At 47.9% G+C, this 19,482-nt stretch overlaps 1 protein-coding gene across 1 annotated transcript in view; it reads left to right on the top strand.

The window, feature by feature from the left end:
* The window catches only part of LOC137522080 (complement factor H-like), a 485,888-nt gene that overhangs the window by 31,993 nt on the left and 434,413 nt on the right, over positions 1-19,482 (top strand). Inside the window, exon 2 of the mRNA XM_068242107.1 lies at positions 133-318. Within this exon, the coding sequence (XP_068098208.1) occupies positions 133-318 (186 nt within the window). The remainder of the gene's footprint in view (positions 1-132; positions 319-19,482) is intronic.

The following is a 19,482-nucleotide window of genomic DNA, read 5'->3' as shown; positions in this document are numbered from 1 at the left end:
TACTGCAAATGTAATATTAATGCTTAATTTCTTAGTGAATCAGGCTGTTAAAATCAACGGAATATGTTATTTTCAGTTCAGTTCTATGTTTGCATCCAGGGTATGTTAACTGTTCTCTTCTTATTCATTCAGGTCACTGCAACGCACCACCACGCTTAGACGACAAAGAATTGCAGGGTGACTGGAACAGTGAATATTATGAACCTGGTACTCAGGCAACTTATGGCTGCTATCCTGGTTTCAGTCGTCGTGGTTCCACTCGGTATGCATGCACTAATGGCAAGTGGGAAGCTTTAGGTACCGTTGGGCAATGCATAAGTAAGTATATTTTCTGTATATTTTTTAATAAATTACATTTGTGTTCATACAAACAAACATTTACTTATTTTAAGGTTTAAAAAGATACAGACACAGTGCTCTTTATCATTTCATAATGTACTATTTTGATGTAGATATAGACAGCATTGTGTCTAAACTATTAGTAGGGAGGAGCAAGTAAAATGTTCAAGTTCAGTCTCAGAGCAAATGAGCCCCAATCTAGCTTAACTGAATTCCAGTAACAGCCAATTTTGCCATTAAGTCACATTGGCAGTGTGATGGATTAACCATTTGGGGATGCGCCATTTGTATGAAAGTACATGCACAAAAGCCTGCTCCGGAATTCCCCTTAAAGGACCACTATAGCAAAGATCGTAAAATCTAAAATACATGTAAACACATAGAAATAAGAAGTATGTTTCTTCCAGAGTACAATGAGACATAAATTACTTTTCTCCTATGGTGATTTCACTTACAGTATGTAGTAGAAATCTCAGAGAACTGACAGGTTTTGGACTAGCCCATCCTCTCATGGGGAAGTATCAGGGTTTTCTTTATTTTCAAAAGCACTCAGTGGATGACAGTTGCTCTGTCCAACTGCCAAAAAAAGTGTGCAGCGAGCAGGGAGGCTGGCCAGCATCTTTTTACAAATCATTTTGAGGGAGTGTCTTATACAGAATAAAGGCCATGCTGAGAATTCCGCATGAAGAGATGGACTAGTCCAAAACCTGTAATTTCTGTCAAATTTCTACTACCTACTGTAAGTGACAGAAATATAGGAGAATAGTAATTTATGGCTCATTTTACTCTAGAAGAAATGTACTTATTATTTGTATGTGTTTGCATGTATTTAAAATTTTCACAATACTAGTCCTTTAGGTTTTAGTCTTTTGTTTCTGTCAGACATGGCATTCCAGGTCCTTCAATAGGAAATGGCTGTTTATTAGAGAGCAGCTCTGGTCAACAAATATGTGTTTATTATTCTGCTGTAAAGAGTGCCATATAGCAATAGAAAAATCCTCTCCAGCAAACCCAGCACATTGCTAAATATTTAGTTCACAGAAAAACTGATAGCAAGTCAGAAAACAGGCTGTCAGGCTTGTCTGGTTAATGGCTATAGGTCAGGTTGTATGCCCATATGACTGACCTATAGTCCAGCCCGTAACACCTGCAAAAACTCCTACCTAATACAATACTACAATACACCCTGCAGGTAGATGCAGTATACAGACTGACAGATAGTAATCCACCAACAGAACCTGATAACTCTAGCAATGCAATGGGCACAGTATTCACATGTATATATGATACATAGTCAGGATACCAGGCAGTAGTCGGCAACAGGAATCAATCAGAGGTTAAACATGGTCAGGGTACAAATCAATAATCGGCAACAGAAATTAATCAGAGGTTAAACGTGGTCAGGATACAAGGCAATAATCGGCAACAGGAATCAGTTAGTGACAGCATACCCAGCAACAAGCCACAGCTAATGCTATCACGGGAGATGACTGAGTTTAAATACAAGAGCTAACCAATCAACACAAAGCAGAATTGAAACTAAACCAATAATTATTCAGTGTGTCAGCTGATCCACTGACACGCAGGCACACGTGAACTACTGTTTACATCTGCGGAGCGCGTACTGGGAACGAGTCTTCCGCTTATCCAATGGCGTCTGAGATCCACCCTGCGCTCCAGTGACATCAGCGGCTCGCTGAGACCTGGAAGTCCGAGCTGCAGCCCAGGTCTCGGCGTTCTGATCTTACACAGGCCTATCGTAAAACATTAACTGTCAAAGCAACATCCCCTATGTCCTGTCCAAGAGGAGATGGAATCAAATGTCCTCTAATTCCCCTAATAAATAAATAATTTTCATTTTTAAGCACCATTTCAAATTTTCATTTATGTTAGCCGCACAAAACGAGTGCAACCATCAACGGTTAAAATATGAACATTCCACACCAACAAACATAGTGATAGATCATTACACAGAGAATTAAATGCGTGCATTAAACACCAAGTGAACACCTGACAAAACTGGCTAAGCAAATTAGCAAGCCTAATTGGCTATTCATGAGGCATTGCTCATGCAAATATGCATTCGCTTTCGCATGCCAACTTATGCAGGGTCAAAAACCAATGCCGCAAAGCGTTTGCCCTGCGGGAATTAGTTCGTGCTGCAATAGCACTATCCAGGAGCGCCACGAGGAGGCTTCCCAATGCCCCCATACAACCGGGGGACCGCAGGGTCCCAGGCGCTCTCACTGCCTGGGAACCACAGCAGCACCCTCGGAGGGGGAGGCTGGGTGGTGCAGGCGACCCCCCCCCCAAGCGTGGCCAGCGCCGGGGAGGGCCATCCGCACCCACCTCCCAATATTTAAAAACAGGCACTTACCTTAACGTCTATTGCGTTCTGCTACTGAGCATAGCTTGGGTGCAACACATTTGAAAAGGAAAGGAATGAAGCATGGGTCGCACCAAGCTTTGGAGCTCAGGGCTGGCTCACACACTGCACTCCAAGGGGGGGGGGGGGGGAGGACAGGCACAGACAGCCCACTCCAGGGCTCACACCACCTGGAATGAGCCATCCACCACCCACCTCCAAAGGAGATACATTCATAAATTTTACACAGAGAATCAAATGCGTGCATTAAACACCAAGTGAACACCTGACAAAACTGGCTAAGCAAATTTGGCCTAATTGGCTATTCATGAGACAATGCTCATGCAAATATGCATTCGCTTTCGCATGCCAACTTATGCAGGGTCAAAAACCAATGCCGCAAAGCGTTTGCCCTGCGGGAATTAGTTCGTGCTGCAATAGCACTATCCAGGTGCGCCACGAGGAGGCTTCCCAATGCCCCCATACAACCGGGGGACCGCAGGGTCCCAGGCGCTCTCACTGCCTGGGAACCACAGCAGCACCCCGGAGGGGGAGGCTGGGTGGCACAGGCGACCCCCCAAGCGTGGCCAGCGCCGGGGAGAGCCGTCCGCACCCACCTCCCAATATTTAAAAACAGGCACTTACCTTAAGTCCATTGCGTTCTGCTACTGAGCATAGCAGTAGCAGAACATAGTGATAGCACCTTTTGCCACAGTTAGGGTTTCCCTGTTATAAATCATAATAACTACACAGTGTTTGATATGTTTAAATTTAAGAAATCATGATAATGGTGGCCATACATGGTACAATTTTTTTCATCCAATCTTACCATTTCTATGTAATATAAGGTAACTGCCTAAATTATCCTTTCAATATATTCACTTAATTTACCCTTATACTACATAGACATGGTAAGATTGGATGAAAAAATTGTACCATGTATGGCCACCATTAGTCATAATTTGATGTTATCATGTTCATGGGCAGATGTACCTTCAAGGAGTTATGATATGTCTTCATATTGCAAACTGATTTCTGCCTCTAATGAGGGATGAAACGTGGTCAGATGGCAGGATCTGCCGGTCTCTCATTACAATCTCCATCCCCAGCAGAGAGAGGGTTAAATGTCTGGACACATAGGCTGTCAGATTCCTTCAATGCTGATCCATTTCACCACGGATCCTTCTGTGAGCCCATTTGGACCTGAGCATTTCTTTGGACTGTTGACCACAGAACTTTCTTCTTTTTGGACAATTCCCAAAGGATATGGTAATTTCACAGATTGCTCATACTTTATCCATTCCTATTATTTTACTATATCAGTCTGTTCAATGCTACATAATTTTGTCATTTTTATGTAATAATTTAATTATTTTATTTTAGAATACACAATTAACATTTTTGTCTATCAGACAGATCAGAACAGGTAACAGGTACAGGAGGTGTCCAGATATCAGCAACACAAGAACTCAATAATCTGGCACCAGATTGAAGCACAACCTGGCCTTAAATAGGCAGTCCAATCTGTCAGGTGACTTGATCTGCATATTCCATGGAACTCAATGTAACACCCGCAGGTGAACTGAAGAACTGCAGCAACTGTCTAAAGACTGGAAGGGGCCCATCTGCTGGTGGACAGCGGATGTCCATAACAGTTCATGCAAGTGCTGCCACCAGCAGGAGAACAGAGGAAATGGTCGTGACAGAGTGACACCTGAAGGTGGATGTCACTGACTGATCTTGGAGACTATCTCTTAAGTGGAGAGAGATAGCTCTCGTGGTCGGGCAAGCCAGGTCGGCAATACACAGACAGTTAAGGTACAAAGACAGAAGGCTGATTCAGTATCCAAGTCAGGCAGGGTTAGGCAACGTGATAACAGATATGCAAGGTTCCGAATCAGAAAGCAGAGGGATAGTCAGGAAAACAACAGGTCATAACAAATATCAAACAATGCCTAGTCTTGGGTGTGAGGTCCGTGGTCTCTACACCCTGGAACTAGTCTGATGTATAACATAATGATGACACACTGTATTTCTTGCTCAGCGCACATCCTTCTATAAACCTTCAAATCACTATAGTGGTTGCAGTATTCTCAGCAGTGGCCTCACACTCACCGGACGTATTGACCTCTATTAGATAGGTCAATCATGCACTAGTCCAGGAGTCCTAGGACCTTCAGGATCCTGGCGCCGAACCTCAAACAGATTTTGGCACCGAGCCTGGTGGAGGGACCACCAAAAATAGAGCCACCTTTTTGGAGAAAAAATGTTTTTTTTCCATGTAGAGGATGCAAAGCTTGTGAGGAGGCAACAGGCAGTAGAAGGAATGAGGTTACGTCCTTCACCAATCAAACTAGATTTAAGATAATGCAGAATATCACATGCAACACGGTGGGAGTGGTATACTTATTATGGTGTGAATGTGGGATACTATATGTGGGAAGGACCACCAGAGCCCTTAAAAGAAGGAGCACATTAGGAATATAAAGAAGGGTCTTGTGGGCCACAGTGTGTCGGATCACTTCAGAGATAAACACAACTGTGACCCAAGGGGATTGCACTTTTGTGGGTTGGAAAAAATGACATATGGGTGGAGGGGGTGCCATAAAGTTAGGCACATTTCTAGGAAAGAGACCCGGTGGATCTATGGTATGGGGAGTCTCAAACCAGGAGGGCTCAACATTGATTTGGACCTAAACTGCTTTATTGCTGATAACTGAGGCAGATGGGATTAGTGTTATAGTATGGGGGTAGAGAAATACAGTATCATATAGAGAGTATGAACTAAAGGGATACCTATGATATAAGATGTCGCAAGACGCATGATTTATACACAAATCAACTGCAAGTGATCATAATTACAAACGATAATAATTGGTAATGAGGAATATATGATTTTATTGACTTATAAATTTTAACATTTTATAAAGAATTTAATGTGTAATGCAATTGGAAATATGTATTAAACAACAAACTGTAAACGGGATCTCCCTCTACACAAGCAGGAGCTGACAGTGAGAGAACATGAAACCAATCAGCGCGAAGTGCACTCGCGCTAACTATCTCGATCAGGCTGGTGGATGTCAGCCAATAAGGGAAGAACTAGGTAACAGATGACCAATTGAATGGTCTCTTAATATAAACCAATAGATGAGGAGGTCTAAGGCCACATGGGATACCCACGTCATGTGGGAACTAGGGGAAACCAATGAGAGCGCCGCGGCGCAGAAGGAGATGGAAAAGGGGCGGCAACTAATGGCCGCAAGCAGGATACAAACCAGCCCGGCAAAGCATCCAACCTCCGTGCCCCTGATGAGTCACAAGACAGTGACGAAATCAATCGGGCGGAGGTGGACGCACTGGGCAAATACAGACAAAGGACCCCTGGAGCGGCGATAACTAGCGAGAGAACTAAAAGCCGGTGGGACTACAGATACCATCACTCCCAGCTTGGCGGCGGGGGAGAGCCCATGTATAAAACTCTGTGCCTGAAACTCATCAAGGAAATGTGAGTGAATTTTTAAATAAAACGTGATTTTAGTAAAATAGTATTATGCTATGTGAGGCTTTCTTTGAGGTACAAGTGAGGATAAGCTGTTATCGGCAGAGGTGACACCAGGATCCTGAAGGTCCTAGGACTCCTGGACTAGTGCATGATTGACCCATCTAATAGAGGTCAATACGTCCAGTGAGTGTGATATTTATCGTGTGTTTATGGTGGAGGCCACTGCTGAGAATACTGCAACCACTATAGTGATTTGAAGGTTTATGGAAGGATGTGCGCTGAGCAAAAAATACAGTGATTTTGAAAGACTTGCCTAAGTCTGGTGAAAGCGCACTGTAACGATCGGTGGGCGCAGAGAGTATCTGATTACCGGTGATCTGCAGTATCACCGGAAATACAGATATATACCAGATTATAAGTGATCTGCAGTCTCACCGATAATCCGATATACAAACTAACCTCTGTTCACCTGAGTAGAGTGTAGTGTAGTGTTTGGTGTAACTGTAACACCTAGAGGACAAGGCCTCAATGCAGCAAGGAGTACTGCACAGATTCCTTCCGCAGACCTGAGCTCTCCAAGACGGGAGGAGTCAGACTGACAGTAGGAAGGTATATCAGAAAGTGACCCTCAGGAGGAAGGATCGCTAACAGAGCGAGGAACCGCCTCTAACGGTAAGGTCGGTTCTCGAGGTCGGACAAGCCAGGTCGTAAACACACAGACAGACAAAGTACAAGATCAGCAGACAAAGGCAGAGTCAAAGTACAGGCAGGGTTCGGCAACGGGGTATCAGATATATCGGGGTACAAAATCAGGAGGCAGAAACAGAGTCTAGGAGCGAGCCGGGATTCGGCAACAGAGTATCAGAAATAACGAGGTACAAGATCAGAGTTCAGAAGGGTAGTCAAGGCAGGCAAAAGTCATAACAGATAATCACAATCAAACTAGTACTTTAGCTATCAACAGAATCTAGCTAAGTGTAGGATTACAGCTCCAGCTGGTCCCGGCACACTTGCGGATCTGACTACGGATCTGGGTGCTCCCACATGTGTGATCGCACGCCAGACAAAGAGCAAGTGAACAACCAGCAGTATATATACTCTAGGACCTTTCCAGGACCTCCCTAATTGCTGGTCCAATGGGAGCAGTGGAATTTGTCAGCTGACCCAGCTGGTCAGCCGACTCCCTTCTAACAGCTATTTAAACTCTGCCTCTGTGCTCGCGCGCGTGTAAGTCTGAATCTTGGTGGACTATCAGTCCCAGCCACACCAGTACTGTCTTGCAATGTATCCAGTGAACTGAGTGCGGGAGCCGCCTCCAATGCGGATTCCGCCGTTCCCAATGCGGATTCCGCCGCTCTGCCTAAGCGGCATGCAGCGTTTTTTCCGCGTTGTGACGCCATGCTGGACACGGAAACAGCCGCCTCGCCTTGAGAGACAGCGGCTTTTCCGCGTTTCATCACAGTACCCCCCCCGAGGAGTGGACTCCGGACAACTCCTACCAGGCTTCTCGGGATGTAAGGCATGAAACTCTTTCCTCAACTCATCCGCATGCATGCGAGTCCCCGGTACCCACTGTCTCTCCTCAATGCCATATCCCTTCCAGTGTACCAGATACTGTACCGAGTTCTGGACAATGCGAGAGTCCAAAATTTTCTCTACTTCGAACTCAGGATGACTATCCACCAGGACAGGAGGAGGAGGAGTAGGGCCCACATGGACTGCTGGTTTGAGCAGGGATACGTGAATTGATCTCACCCCACGCATGCTGGCGGGGAGATCAACGGTATAAGTGACGTTGTTGATCTTTTTGGTCACAGAAAACGGACCCACAAACCTGGGGCCCAGTTTGGCAGAAGGCTGCTTCAGGGTCAAGTGGCGTGTGGACACCCAGACTAAATCCCCTGGCTGAAACTTCCATTCCATGGAACGTCTCTTGTCCGCTTGACCCTTTTGACTTTGGAACGCTTTCTGCAAATTATCTCTAACAATTCCCCAATTGTCCCTGAGTGACCTCTGCCAATCCTCCAGCGCTGGGAATGGAGAAGAGGCAACTGGCAAAGGGGAGAACTTAGGCGACCTCCCTGTCACAATCTGGAACGGGGAAAAACCAGAAGAAGAACTCTTTAAATTATTCTGCGCGAATTCTGCAAAAGCCAGAAACTTCACCCCGTCATTCTGTGCCTCCGCAACGTAACATCTTAACAACTGTTCTAAAGACTGATTAATTTGTTCAGTCTGCCCATTCGTCTGTGGGTGGTAGCCTGACGAGAAAGACAGCTTCATGCCCATTTGGTGGCAAAATGCCCTCCAGAATTTAGAGATAAATTGGACTCCCCGATCGGACACAATGTTCTCCGGAATGCCGTGCAGCCGGAAAATGTGGACGATGAATAGGTCAGCCAATTCTTGGGCCGAGGGGAGTCCTTTCAAAGGCACGAAATGGGCCATTTTGCTGAAGCGGTCGACTACCACCCAAATGACCGACATGCCTTCAGACCTGGGGAGCTCACCCACAAAATCCATGGACAAGTGGGTCCATGGTTCACTCGGGGCGGGTAAAGGCTGTAAGGTACCGACAGGTGCCTGCCGGGAGGGTTTACTTTTGGCACATACCGCACATTCCCTGACATATTCCTTGCAGTCTGTTGCCATAGAAGGCCACCAAGCACACCTGGCAATCAGATCCTGCGTTCTGGCAGCACCAGGGTGACCAGCACTCTTATGGGCGTGAAACATTTGTAAGACCTGTAGACGAAAAAACAGTGGGATAAACAAGACCCCCTCTGGTTTCCCCTCAGGGACATCCTGCTGAAAGGGACCCACAACCTTTGTCCAATCCTCCCAGGTCTCTGTGGCTGCTAACACCAGCCTCTGCGGGATGATGGACTCAGGAGCGCGGGGCTGTGCTGTCTCTAATTCGAAACATCTGGACAGGGCATCTGCCTTGATGTTTTTGCTGCCTGGAGTGTATGTGATAATAAATCTGAACCTCGTAAAAAATAACGACCAACGGGCCTGTCGGGGACTTAGTCTCTTAGCCCCCTCGATGTATTCCAGATTCTTGTGATCAGTATACACCGTGATCGTGTGTTCTGCCCCTTCTAACCAGTGGCGCCATTCTTCAAATGCCAATTTAATGGCCAGAAGTTCCCGGTTGCCTATGTCGTAGTTTTTCTCTGCCGGTGAAAACCTCCGAGAGAAATAGGCACACGGGTGCAACCTCCCCTGCAGCCCAGAGCGTTGAGACAGCACAGCCCCTACTCCAACTTCTGAGGCATCAACCTCCACAATGAATGGGTAAGAGGTGTCTACGTGTCTCAATATGGGTGCAGAGCAAAACAATTTTTTCAAGTGAGAAAAAGCTGCCACAGCCTCAGGAGACCAGTGGTTGGTATCTGCCCCCTTTTTTGTGAGACTGGTAAGAGGGGCAATTATCGTGGAGTATCCCTTTATGAACCTCCTATAGTAATTCGCAAAACCTAAAAATCTTTGCAGGGGCTTCAACCCCACTGGCTGTGGCCATTCCAGGACAGCTGTGACCTTGGCAGGATCCATTGACAGGCCTGAGGTGGAGATCACATACCCTAAAAATGTGACAGTGGTCACCTCGAAAATACATTTCTCCACCTTGGCATACAGCATATTTTGCCTCAATTTGTCCAACACGAATTTAACGTGGACCCTGTGCTCGGGGAGGTTGTTGGAATAGATTAGTATATCGTCAAGGTATACTAGTACAAATCTACCCAACACCTCCCTGAATACCTCGTTGATTAATTCTTGAAAGACGGCTGGCGCATTGCACAACCCGAAGGGCATCACTAAGTACTCGTAATGCCCGTCGGGAGTGTTGAAGGCCGTCTTCCATTCATCACCCTTTCTAATGCGGACCAGGTTGTATGCACCCCTTAGATCTAATTTTGAAAAGATCTTAGCGTTCGTGACTTGCGTAAATAAATCGTCTATCAATGGTAACGGATAACGATTCTTCACCGTGATTTTATTCAGGCCACGGTAGTCGATGCATGGTCGCAGCCCTCCGTCTTTTTTCTTAACAAAAAAGAAACCGGCCCCTGCAGGCGACCGGGAGGGGCGAATGAACCCTTTGGCTAAATTGTCACGAATGTACTCCTGCATCGCTATTTTCTCTGGTCCAGACAAATTATACAAGTGACCCCTAGATACATACATGACCCCCGCATACAACCAGCACGGAGATCGATGGGGCAATCGAAAGGGCGATGAGGAGGTAACTTGTCAGCAGCCTTGGGACAGAATACATCCGAGAACTCGGAGTATTGCTCGGGAACCCCCTCCACATGCAACTTGGTCTGACCTAAAGTCACCTTCCCTAGACACTGTTGGGAACAGAAGTCTGACCAACTAGTTAATTGTCCTGTAGCCCAATTAATCTGTGGCGAATGGAGCTGCAGCCAGGGCATTCCTAAAACAATTGTGGAGGTGGTCATGTGTAATACAAAGAAACTTAGACTTTCATTATGCAGAACCCCAATAGTGACTTCCACCTCTGGTGTCTGAGACAGCGGACGGTCCCTTTGCAGCGGGGAGTCGTCCACAGCAGTAACCTGGATAGGTGGTTTTACTGAGGTGAGCGGAATGCCCAACTTTTCTGCAAACTCTGAACTCATAAAGTTAGCCGCGAAGCCTGAATCAACAAAGGCTTCTGTGACTTCAGATTTGTCCCCCCATGTAATCATACAGGGAAGGAGCAAACGTTTTTCGTTTAAGGGTATGAGCCGGGCACCTAGGGTGCTACCCCCTACCACTCCTAAACGGTAGCATCTTCCCGGCTTGTTAGGGCAGTTTTGTACTATATGCCCCCCCTCAGCACAGTACAGACTTAGCTGTTCGGTCATTCTCCGTCTTCGCTCTACCTGGGTCAATTTTGACCGAGCAATCTGTATTGGCTCGGATGGAGGCAAGACGGGAGAAGGTGAAATAGTAGGAGGTGAAGTCACTGGGACCGTAGTGTAAGATACCCCTCTGACACGGGAACTACCCCTGGTCTGTTTTTGGTAGCGCAGCCTGCGGTCGATTCGGATGGCCGCTGAGATGGCCTCATCGACTGTTCTGGGCTCGGGCTGGCTTAACATCAAATCAGAGACCTCATCGGACAGCCCTGACAAGAAACGATCTAATAGGGCATAAGTGTCCCACCTGGCCGTAACTGACCACCTCCTAAACTCGGCCGCGTAATCTTCGACCGGACCTTCGCCTTGACGCAAAAGCTTGAGTTTCCGCTCAGAAGTCGAAGCAAGGTCCGAATCGTCGTAAATTACTGCCATAGCTTTAAAGAATTCCTCTACAGATGTAAGAGCTTTGTCTCCGGTGGGCAGGCTATATGCCCAAGACTGGGAGTCGCCGGACAACAAAGTCTTTATAAACGTGACCCTCTGGGTCTCAGTACCCGAAGATTGGGGTCTCAACTCAAAATAGGACAATACTCTACTCCTAAAATTCCGGAAGTCAGATCTGTGGCCGGAAAAGCTTTCAGGTACAGGCATACGTATGTCAGAGCTAGGAGAGGATCGCACATGATCCACTGATGTCTGGAGGATTTGTACAGACCCTGATAGGGCATCAATAAGAGTCATGTGGGCGCCCAGTACTTGATTGATGTTGTCCACCGAAGTGGCAAGTACACTCAGACAATCAGTGTTTGCGTCCATTTTGTATTTGGTCTGGCGTTCTGTAACGATCGGTGGGCGCAGAGAGTATCTGATTACCGGTGATCTGCAGTATCACCGGAAATACAGATATATACCAGATTATAAGTGATCTGCAGTCTCACCGATAATCCGATATACAAACTAACCTCTGTTCACCTGAGTAGAGTGTAGTGTAGTGTTTGGTGTAACTGTAACACCTAGAGGACAAGGCCTCAATGCAGCAAGGAGTACTGCACAGATTCCTTCCGCAGACCTGAGCTCTCCAAGACGGGAGGAGTCAGACTGACAGTAGGAAGGTATATCAGAAAGTGACCCTCAGGAGGAAGGATCGCTAACAGAGCGAGGAACCGCCTCTAACGGTAAGGTCGGTTCTCGAGGTCGGACAAGCCAGGTCGTAAACACACAGACAGACAAAGTACAAGATCAGCAGACAAAGGCAGAGTCAAAGTACAGGCAGGGTTCGGCAACGGGGTATCAGATATATCGGGGTACAAAATCAGGAGGCAGAAACAGAGTCTAGGAGCGAGCCGGGATTCGGCAACAGAGTATCAGAAATAACGAGGTACAAGATCAGAGTTCAGAAGGGTAGTCAAGGCAGGCAAAAGTCATAACAGATAATCACAATCAAACTAGTACTTTAGCTATCAACAGAATCTAGCTAAGTGTAGGATTACAGCTCCAGCTGGTCCCGGCACACTTGCGGATCTGACTACGGATCTGGGTGCTCCCACATGTGTGATCGCACGCCAGACAAAGAGCAAGTGAACAACCAGCAGTATATATACTCTAGGACCTTTCCAGGACCTCCCTAATTGCTGGTCCAATGGGAGCAGTGGAATTTGTCAGCTGACCCAGCTGGTCAGCCGACTCCCTTCTAACAGCTATTTAAACTCTGCCTCTGTGCTCGCGCGCGTGTAAGTCTGAATCTTGGTGGACTATCAGTCCCAGCCACACCAGTACTGTCTTGCAATGTATCCAGTGAACTGAGTGCGGGAGCCGCCTCCAATGCGGATTCCGCCGTTCCCAATGCGGATTCCGCCGCTCTGCCTAAGCGGCATGCAGCGTTTTTTCCGCGTTGTGACGCCATGCTGGACACGGAAACAGCCGCCTCGCCTTGAGAGACAGCGGCTTTTCCGCGTTTCATCACAGTACCCCCCCCGAGGAGTGGACTCCGGACAACTCCTACCAGGCTTCTCGGGATGTAAGGCATGAAACTCTTTCCTCAACTCATCCGCATGCATGCGAGTCCCCGGTACCCACTGTCTCTCCTCAATGCCATATCCCTTCCAGTGTACCAGATACTGTACCGAGTTCTGGACAATGCGAGAGTCCAAAATTTTCTCTACTTCGAACTCAGGATGACTATCCACCAGGACAGGAGGAGGAGGAGTAGGGCCCACATGGACTGCTGGTTTGAGCAGGGATACGTGAATTGATCTCACCCCACGCATGCTGGCGGGGAGATCAACGGTATAAGTGACGTTGTTGATCTTTTTGGTCACAGAAAACGGACCCACAAACCTGGGGCCCAGTTTGGCAGAAGGCTGCTTCAGGGTCAAGTGGCGTGTGGACACCCAGACTAAATCCCCTGGCTGAAACTTCCATTCCATGGAACGTCTCTTGTCCGCTTGACCCTTTTGACTTTGGAACGCTTTCTGCAAATTATCTCTAACAATTCCCCAATTGTCCCTGAGTGACCTCTGCCAATCCTCCAGCGCTGGGAATGGAGAAGAGGCAACTGGCAAAGGGGAGAACTTAGGCGACCTCCCTGTCACAATCTGGAACGGGGAAAAACCAGAAGAAGAACTCTTTAAATTATTCTGCGCGAATTCTGCAAAAGCCAGAAACTTCACCCCGTCATTCTGTGCCTCCGCAACGTAACATCTTAACAACTGTTCTAAAGACTGATTAATTTGTTCAGTCTGCCCATTCGTCTGTGGGTGGTAGCCTGACGAGAAAGACAGCTTCATGCCCATTTGGTGGCAAAATGCCCTCCAGAATTTAGAGATAAATTGGACTCCCCGATCGGACACAATGTTCTCCGGAATGCCGTGCAGCCGGAAAATGTGGACGATGAATAGGTCAGCCAATTCTTGGGCCGAGGGGAGTCCTTTCAAAGGCACGAAATGGGCCATTTTGCTGAAGCGGTCGACTACCACCCAAATGACCGACATGCCTTCAGACCTGGGGAGCTCACCCACAAAATCCATGGACAAGTGGGTCCATGGTTCACTCGGGGCGGGTAAAGGCTGTAAGGTACCGACAGGTGCCTGCCGGGAGGGTTTACTTTTGGCACATACCGCACATTCCCTGACATATTCCTTGCAGTCTGTTGCCATAGAAGGCCACCAAGCACACCTGGCAATCAGATCCTGCGTTCTGGCAGCACCAGGGTGACCAGCACTCTTATGGGCGTGAAACATTTGTAAGACCTGTAGACGAAAAAACAGTGGGATAAACAAGACCCCCTCTGGTTTCCCCTCAGGGACATCCTGCTGAAAGGGACCCAAAACCTTTGTCCAATCCTCCCAGGTCTCTGTGGCTGCTAACACCAGCCTCTGCGGGATGATGGACTCAGGAGCGCGGGGCTGTGCTGTCTCTAATTCGAAACATCTGGACAGGGCATCTGCCTTGATGTTTTTGCTGCCTGGAGTGTATGTGATAATAAATCTGAACCTCGTAAAAAATAACGACCAACGGGCCTGTCGGGGACTTAGTCTCTTAGCCCCCTCGATGTATTCCAGATTCTTGTGATCAGTATACACCGTGATCGTGTGTTCTGCCCCTTCTAACCAGTGGCGCCATTCTTCAAATGCCAATTTAATGGCCAGAAGTTCCCGGTTGCCTATGTCGTAGTTTTTCTCTGCCGGTGAAAACCTCCGAGAGAAATAGGCACACGGGTGCAACCTCCCCTGCAGCCCAGAGCGTTGAGACAGCACAGCCCCTACTCCAACTTCTGAGGCATCAACCTCCACAATGAATGGGTAAGAGGTGTCTACGTGTCTCAATATGGGTGCAGAGCAAAACAATTTTTTCAAGTGAGAAAAAGCTGCCACAGCCTCAGGAGACCAGTGGTTGGTATCTGCCCCCTTTTTTGTGAGACTGGTAAGAGGGGCAATTATCGTGGAGTATCCCTTTATGAACCTCCTATAGTAATTCGCAAAACCTAAAAATCTTTGCAGGGGCTTCAACCCCACTGGCTGTGGCCATTCCAGGACAGCTGTGACCTTGGCAGGATCCATTGACAGGCCTGAGGTGGAGATCACATACCCTAAAAATGTGACAGTGGTCACCTCGAAAATACATTTCTCCACCTTGGCATACAGCATATTTTGCCTCAATTTGTCCAACACGAATTTAACGTGGACCCTGTGCTCGGGGAGGTTGTTGGAATAGATTAGTATATCGTCAAGGTATACTAGTACAAATCTACCCAACACCTCCCTGAATACCTCGTTGATTAATTCTTGAAAGACGGCTGGCGCATTGCACAACCCGAAGGGCATCACTAAGTACTCGTAATGCCCGTCGGGAGTGTTGAAGGCCGTCTTCCATTCATCACCCTTTCTAATGCGGACCAGGTTGTATGCACCCCTTAGATCTAATTTTGAAAAGATCTTAGCGTTCGTGACTTGCGTAAATAAATCGTCTATCAATGGTAACGGATAACGATTCTTCACCGTGATTTTATTCAGGCCACGGTAGTCGATGCATGGTCGCAGCCCTCCGTCTTTTTTCTTAACAAAAAAGAAACCGGCCCCTGCAGGCGACCGGGAGGGGCGAATGAACCCTTTGGCTAAATTGTCACGAATGTACTCCTGCATCGCTATTTTCTCTGGTCCAGACAAATTATACAAGTGACCCCTAGATACATACATGACCCCCGCATACAACCAGCACGGAGATCGATGGGGCAATCGAAAGGGCGATGAGGAGGTAACTTGTCAGCAGCCTTGGGACAGAATACATCCGAGAACTCGGAGTATTGCTCGGGAACCCCCTCCACATGCAACTTGGTCTGACCTAAAGTCACCTTCCCTAGACACTGTTGGGAACAGAAGTCTGACCAACTAGTTAATTGTCCTGTAGCCCAATTAATCTGTGGCGAATGGAGCTGCAGCCAGGGCATTCCTAAAACAATTGTGGAGGTGGTCATGTGTAATACAAAGAAACTTAGACTTTCATTATGCAGAACCCCAATAGTGACTTCCACCTCTGGTGTCTGAGACAGCGGACGGTCCCTTTGCAGCGGGGAGTCGTCCACAGCAGTAACCTGGATAGGTGGTTTTACTGAGGTGAGCGGAATGCCCAACTTTTCTGCAAACTCTGAACTCATAAAGTTAGCCGCGAAGCCTGAATCAACAAAGGCTTCTGTGACTTCAGATTTGTCCCCCCATGTAATCATACAGGGAAGGAGCAAACGTTTTTCGTTTAAGGGTATGAGCCGGGCACCTAGGGTGCTACCCCCTACCACTCCTAAACGGTAGCATCTTCCCGGCTTGTTAGGGCAGTTTTGTACTATATGCCCCCCCTCAGCACAGTACAGACTTAGCTGTTCGGTCATTCTCCGTCTTCGCTCTACCTGGGTCAATTTTGACCGAGCAATCTGTATTGGCTCGGATGGAGGCAAGACGGGAGAAGGTGAAATAGTAGGAGGTGAAGTCACTGGGACCGTAGTGTAAGATACCCCTCTGACACGGGAACTACCCCTGGTCTGTTTTTGGTAGCGCAGCCTGCGGTCGATTCGGATGGCCGCTGAGATGGCCTCATCGACTGTTCTGGGCTCGGGCTGGCTTAACATCAAATCAGAGACCTCATCGGACAGCCCTGACAAGAAACGATCTAATAGGGCATAAGTGTCCCACCTGGCCGTAACTGACCACCTCCTAAACTCGGCCGCGTAATCTTCGACCGGACCTTCGCCTTGACGCAAAAGCTTGAGTTTCCGCTCAGAAGTCGAAGCAAGGTCCGAATCGTCGTAAATTACTGCCATAGCTTTAAAGAATTCCTCTACAGATGTAAGAGCTTTGTCTCCGGTGGGCAGGCTATATGCCCAAGACTGGGAGTCGCCGGACAACAAAGTCTTTATAAACGTGACCCTCTGGGTCTCAGTACCCGAAGATTGGGGTCTCAACTCAAAATAGGACAATACTCTACTCCTAAAATTCCGGAAGTCAGATCTGTGGCCGGAAAAGCTTTCAGGTACAGGCATACGTATGTCAGAGCTAGGAGAGGATCGCACATGATCCACTGATGTCTGGAGGATTTGTACAGACCCTGATAGGGCATCAATAAGAGTCATGTGGGCGCCCAGTACTTGATTGATGTTGTCCACCGAAGTGGCAAGTACACTCAGACAATCAGTGTTTGCGTCCATTTTGTATTTGGTCTGGCGTTCTGTAACGATCGGTGGGCGCAGAGAGTATCTGATTACCGGTGATCTGCAGTATCACCGGAAATACAGATATATACCAGATTATAAGTGATCTGCAGTCTCACCGATAATCCGATATACAAACTAACCTCTGTTCACCTGAGTAGAGTGTAGTGTAGTGTTTGGTGTAACTGTAACACCTAGAGGACAAGGCCTCAATGCAGCAAGGAGTACTGCACAGATTCCTTCCGCAGACCTGAGCTCTCCAAGACGGGAGGAGTCAGACTGACAGTAGGAAGGTATATCAGAAAGTGACCCTCAGGAGGAAGGATCGCTAACAGAGCGAGGAACCGCCTCTAACGGTAAGGTCGGTTCTCGAGGTCGGACAAGCCAGGTCGTAAACACACAGACAGACAAAGTACAAGATCAGCAGACAAAGGCAGAGTCAAAGTACAGGCAGGGTTCGACAACGGGGTATCAGATATATCGGGGTACAAAATCAGGAGGCAGAAACAGAGTCTAGGAGCGAGCCGGGATTCGGCAACAGAGTATCAGAAATAACGAGGTACAAGATCAGAGTTCAGAAGGGTAGTCAAGGCAGGCAAAAGTCATAACAGATAATCACAATCAAACTAGTACTTTAGCTATCAACAGAATCTAGCTAAGTGTAGGATTACAGCTCCAGCTGGTCCTGGTACACTTGTGGATCTGACTACGGATCTGGGTGCTCCCACATGTGTGATCGCACGCCAGACAAAGAGCAAGTGAACAACCAGCAGTATATATACTCTAGGACCTTTCCAGGACCTCCCTAATTGCTGGTCCAATGGGAGCAGTGGAATTTGTCAGCTGACCCAGCTGGTCAGCCGACTCCCTTCTAACAGCTATTTAAACTCTGCCTCTGTGCTCGCGCGCGTGTAAGTCTGAATCTTGGTGGACTATCAGTCCCAGCCACACCAGTACTGTCTTGCAATGTATCCAGTGAACTGAGTGCGGGAGCCGCCTCCAATGTGGATTCCGCCGTTCCCAATGCGGATTCCGCCGCTCTGCCTAAGCGGCATGCGGCGTTTTTTCCGCGTTGTGACGCCATGCTGGACGCGGAAACAGCCGCCTCGCCTTGAGAGACAGCGGCTTTTCCGCGTTTCATCACACGCACTCAATGAACTCTTCCATTCAATAGCTATAGCGCTTTGATATTTATGTAATAATAATGATGACACAAGTTCCCTAGTCTTGGGTGTGAGGTCCGTGGTCTCTACACCCTGGAACTAGTCTGAAGTATAACAGAATTATAACACAAGTTCCCTAGTCTTGGATTTGAGGTCCGTGGTCTCTACACCCTGGAACTAGTCTGATGTATAACAGAATGATAATACAAGTTCCCTAGTCTTGGGTGTGAGGTCCGTGGTCTCTACACCCTGGAACTAGTCTGAAGTATAACAGAATGATAACACAAGTAATCTGGCTCAGTGTGAATTCCCAGGTCCCCCTGGTTCAAACACACTGTTGGATCTGACTAAGGTCTGCGTGCTTCCACGTAGTGATCGCAAGGGCAGACAACTTGAGAGTGGCCAGCAGTACCCATATATAGCGCAGTGCTCTCTGGCACCACCCTGAAGTGATCAACCAATGGTTAACAGCTCTGAGGTCAGCTGACCGGCCTGGTCAGCTGATCCCTCCTTGGTCATCATAAAAGTTCTGCCTTTCAGCACACGCGCGCGTATTCCTAAACCTGTGTAAACTAACAGGCTCAGCCACACTAGCTGCATGCTGCTGCTTGCAAACCGTCGCGCTGGACGTGGAACCAGCCGCCTTGCTGTCAGTACATGCGGCGGCTTCTCCGCGTTCTGCCATGTCACTAGATGCACGCTTCTTCGTGCACACCGCCGTGTTGGACGCAGAATCAGTCACCTTGTTGTCAGTACACGCGGCGGCTTTTCCGCGTTTTCTCACAGTACCCCCCCTTCCCTGAGGAGTGGACTCCGGACATCTCCTACCAGGCTTCCCAGGATGCAAGTTATGGAATTCCTTTTTCAACTCCTCTGCATGCATACGACAGTCTGGCACCCAAGTTCTTTCCTCTATGCCATACCCCTTCCAATGAACTAAATACTGCACAGAGTTCTGCACAAGCCGTGAGTCCAGAATTCAATTTCATACTCAGGTTGGTCATCAACCAACACGAGGGGGGGGGGGAGAGGTATCCACG

The sequence above is a fragment of the Hyperolius riggenbachi genome, chromosome 6 (genome assembly GCF_040937935.1).
Source record: "Hyperolius riggenbachi isolate aHypRig1 chromosome 6, aHypRig1.pri, whole genome shotgun sequence".
In the NCBI taxonomy this organism is placed as follows: Eukaryota; Metazoa; Chordata; class Amphibia; order Anura; family Hyperoliidae; genus Hyperolius; species Hyperolius riggenbachi.
This window is presented reverse-complemented; position numbering and strand designations above follow the sequence as displayed.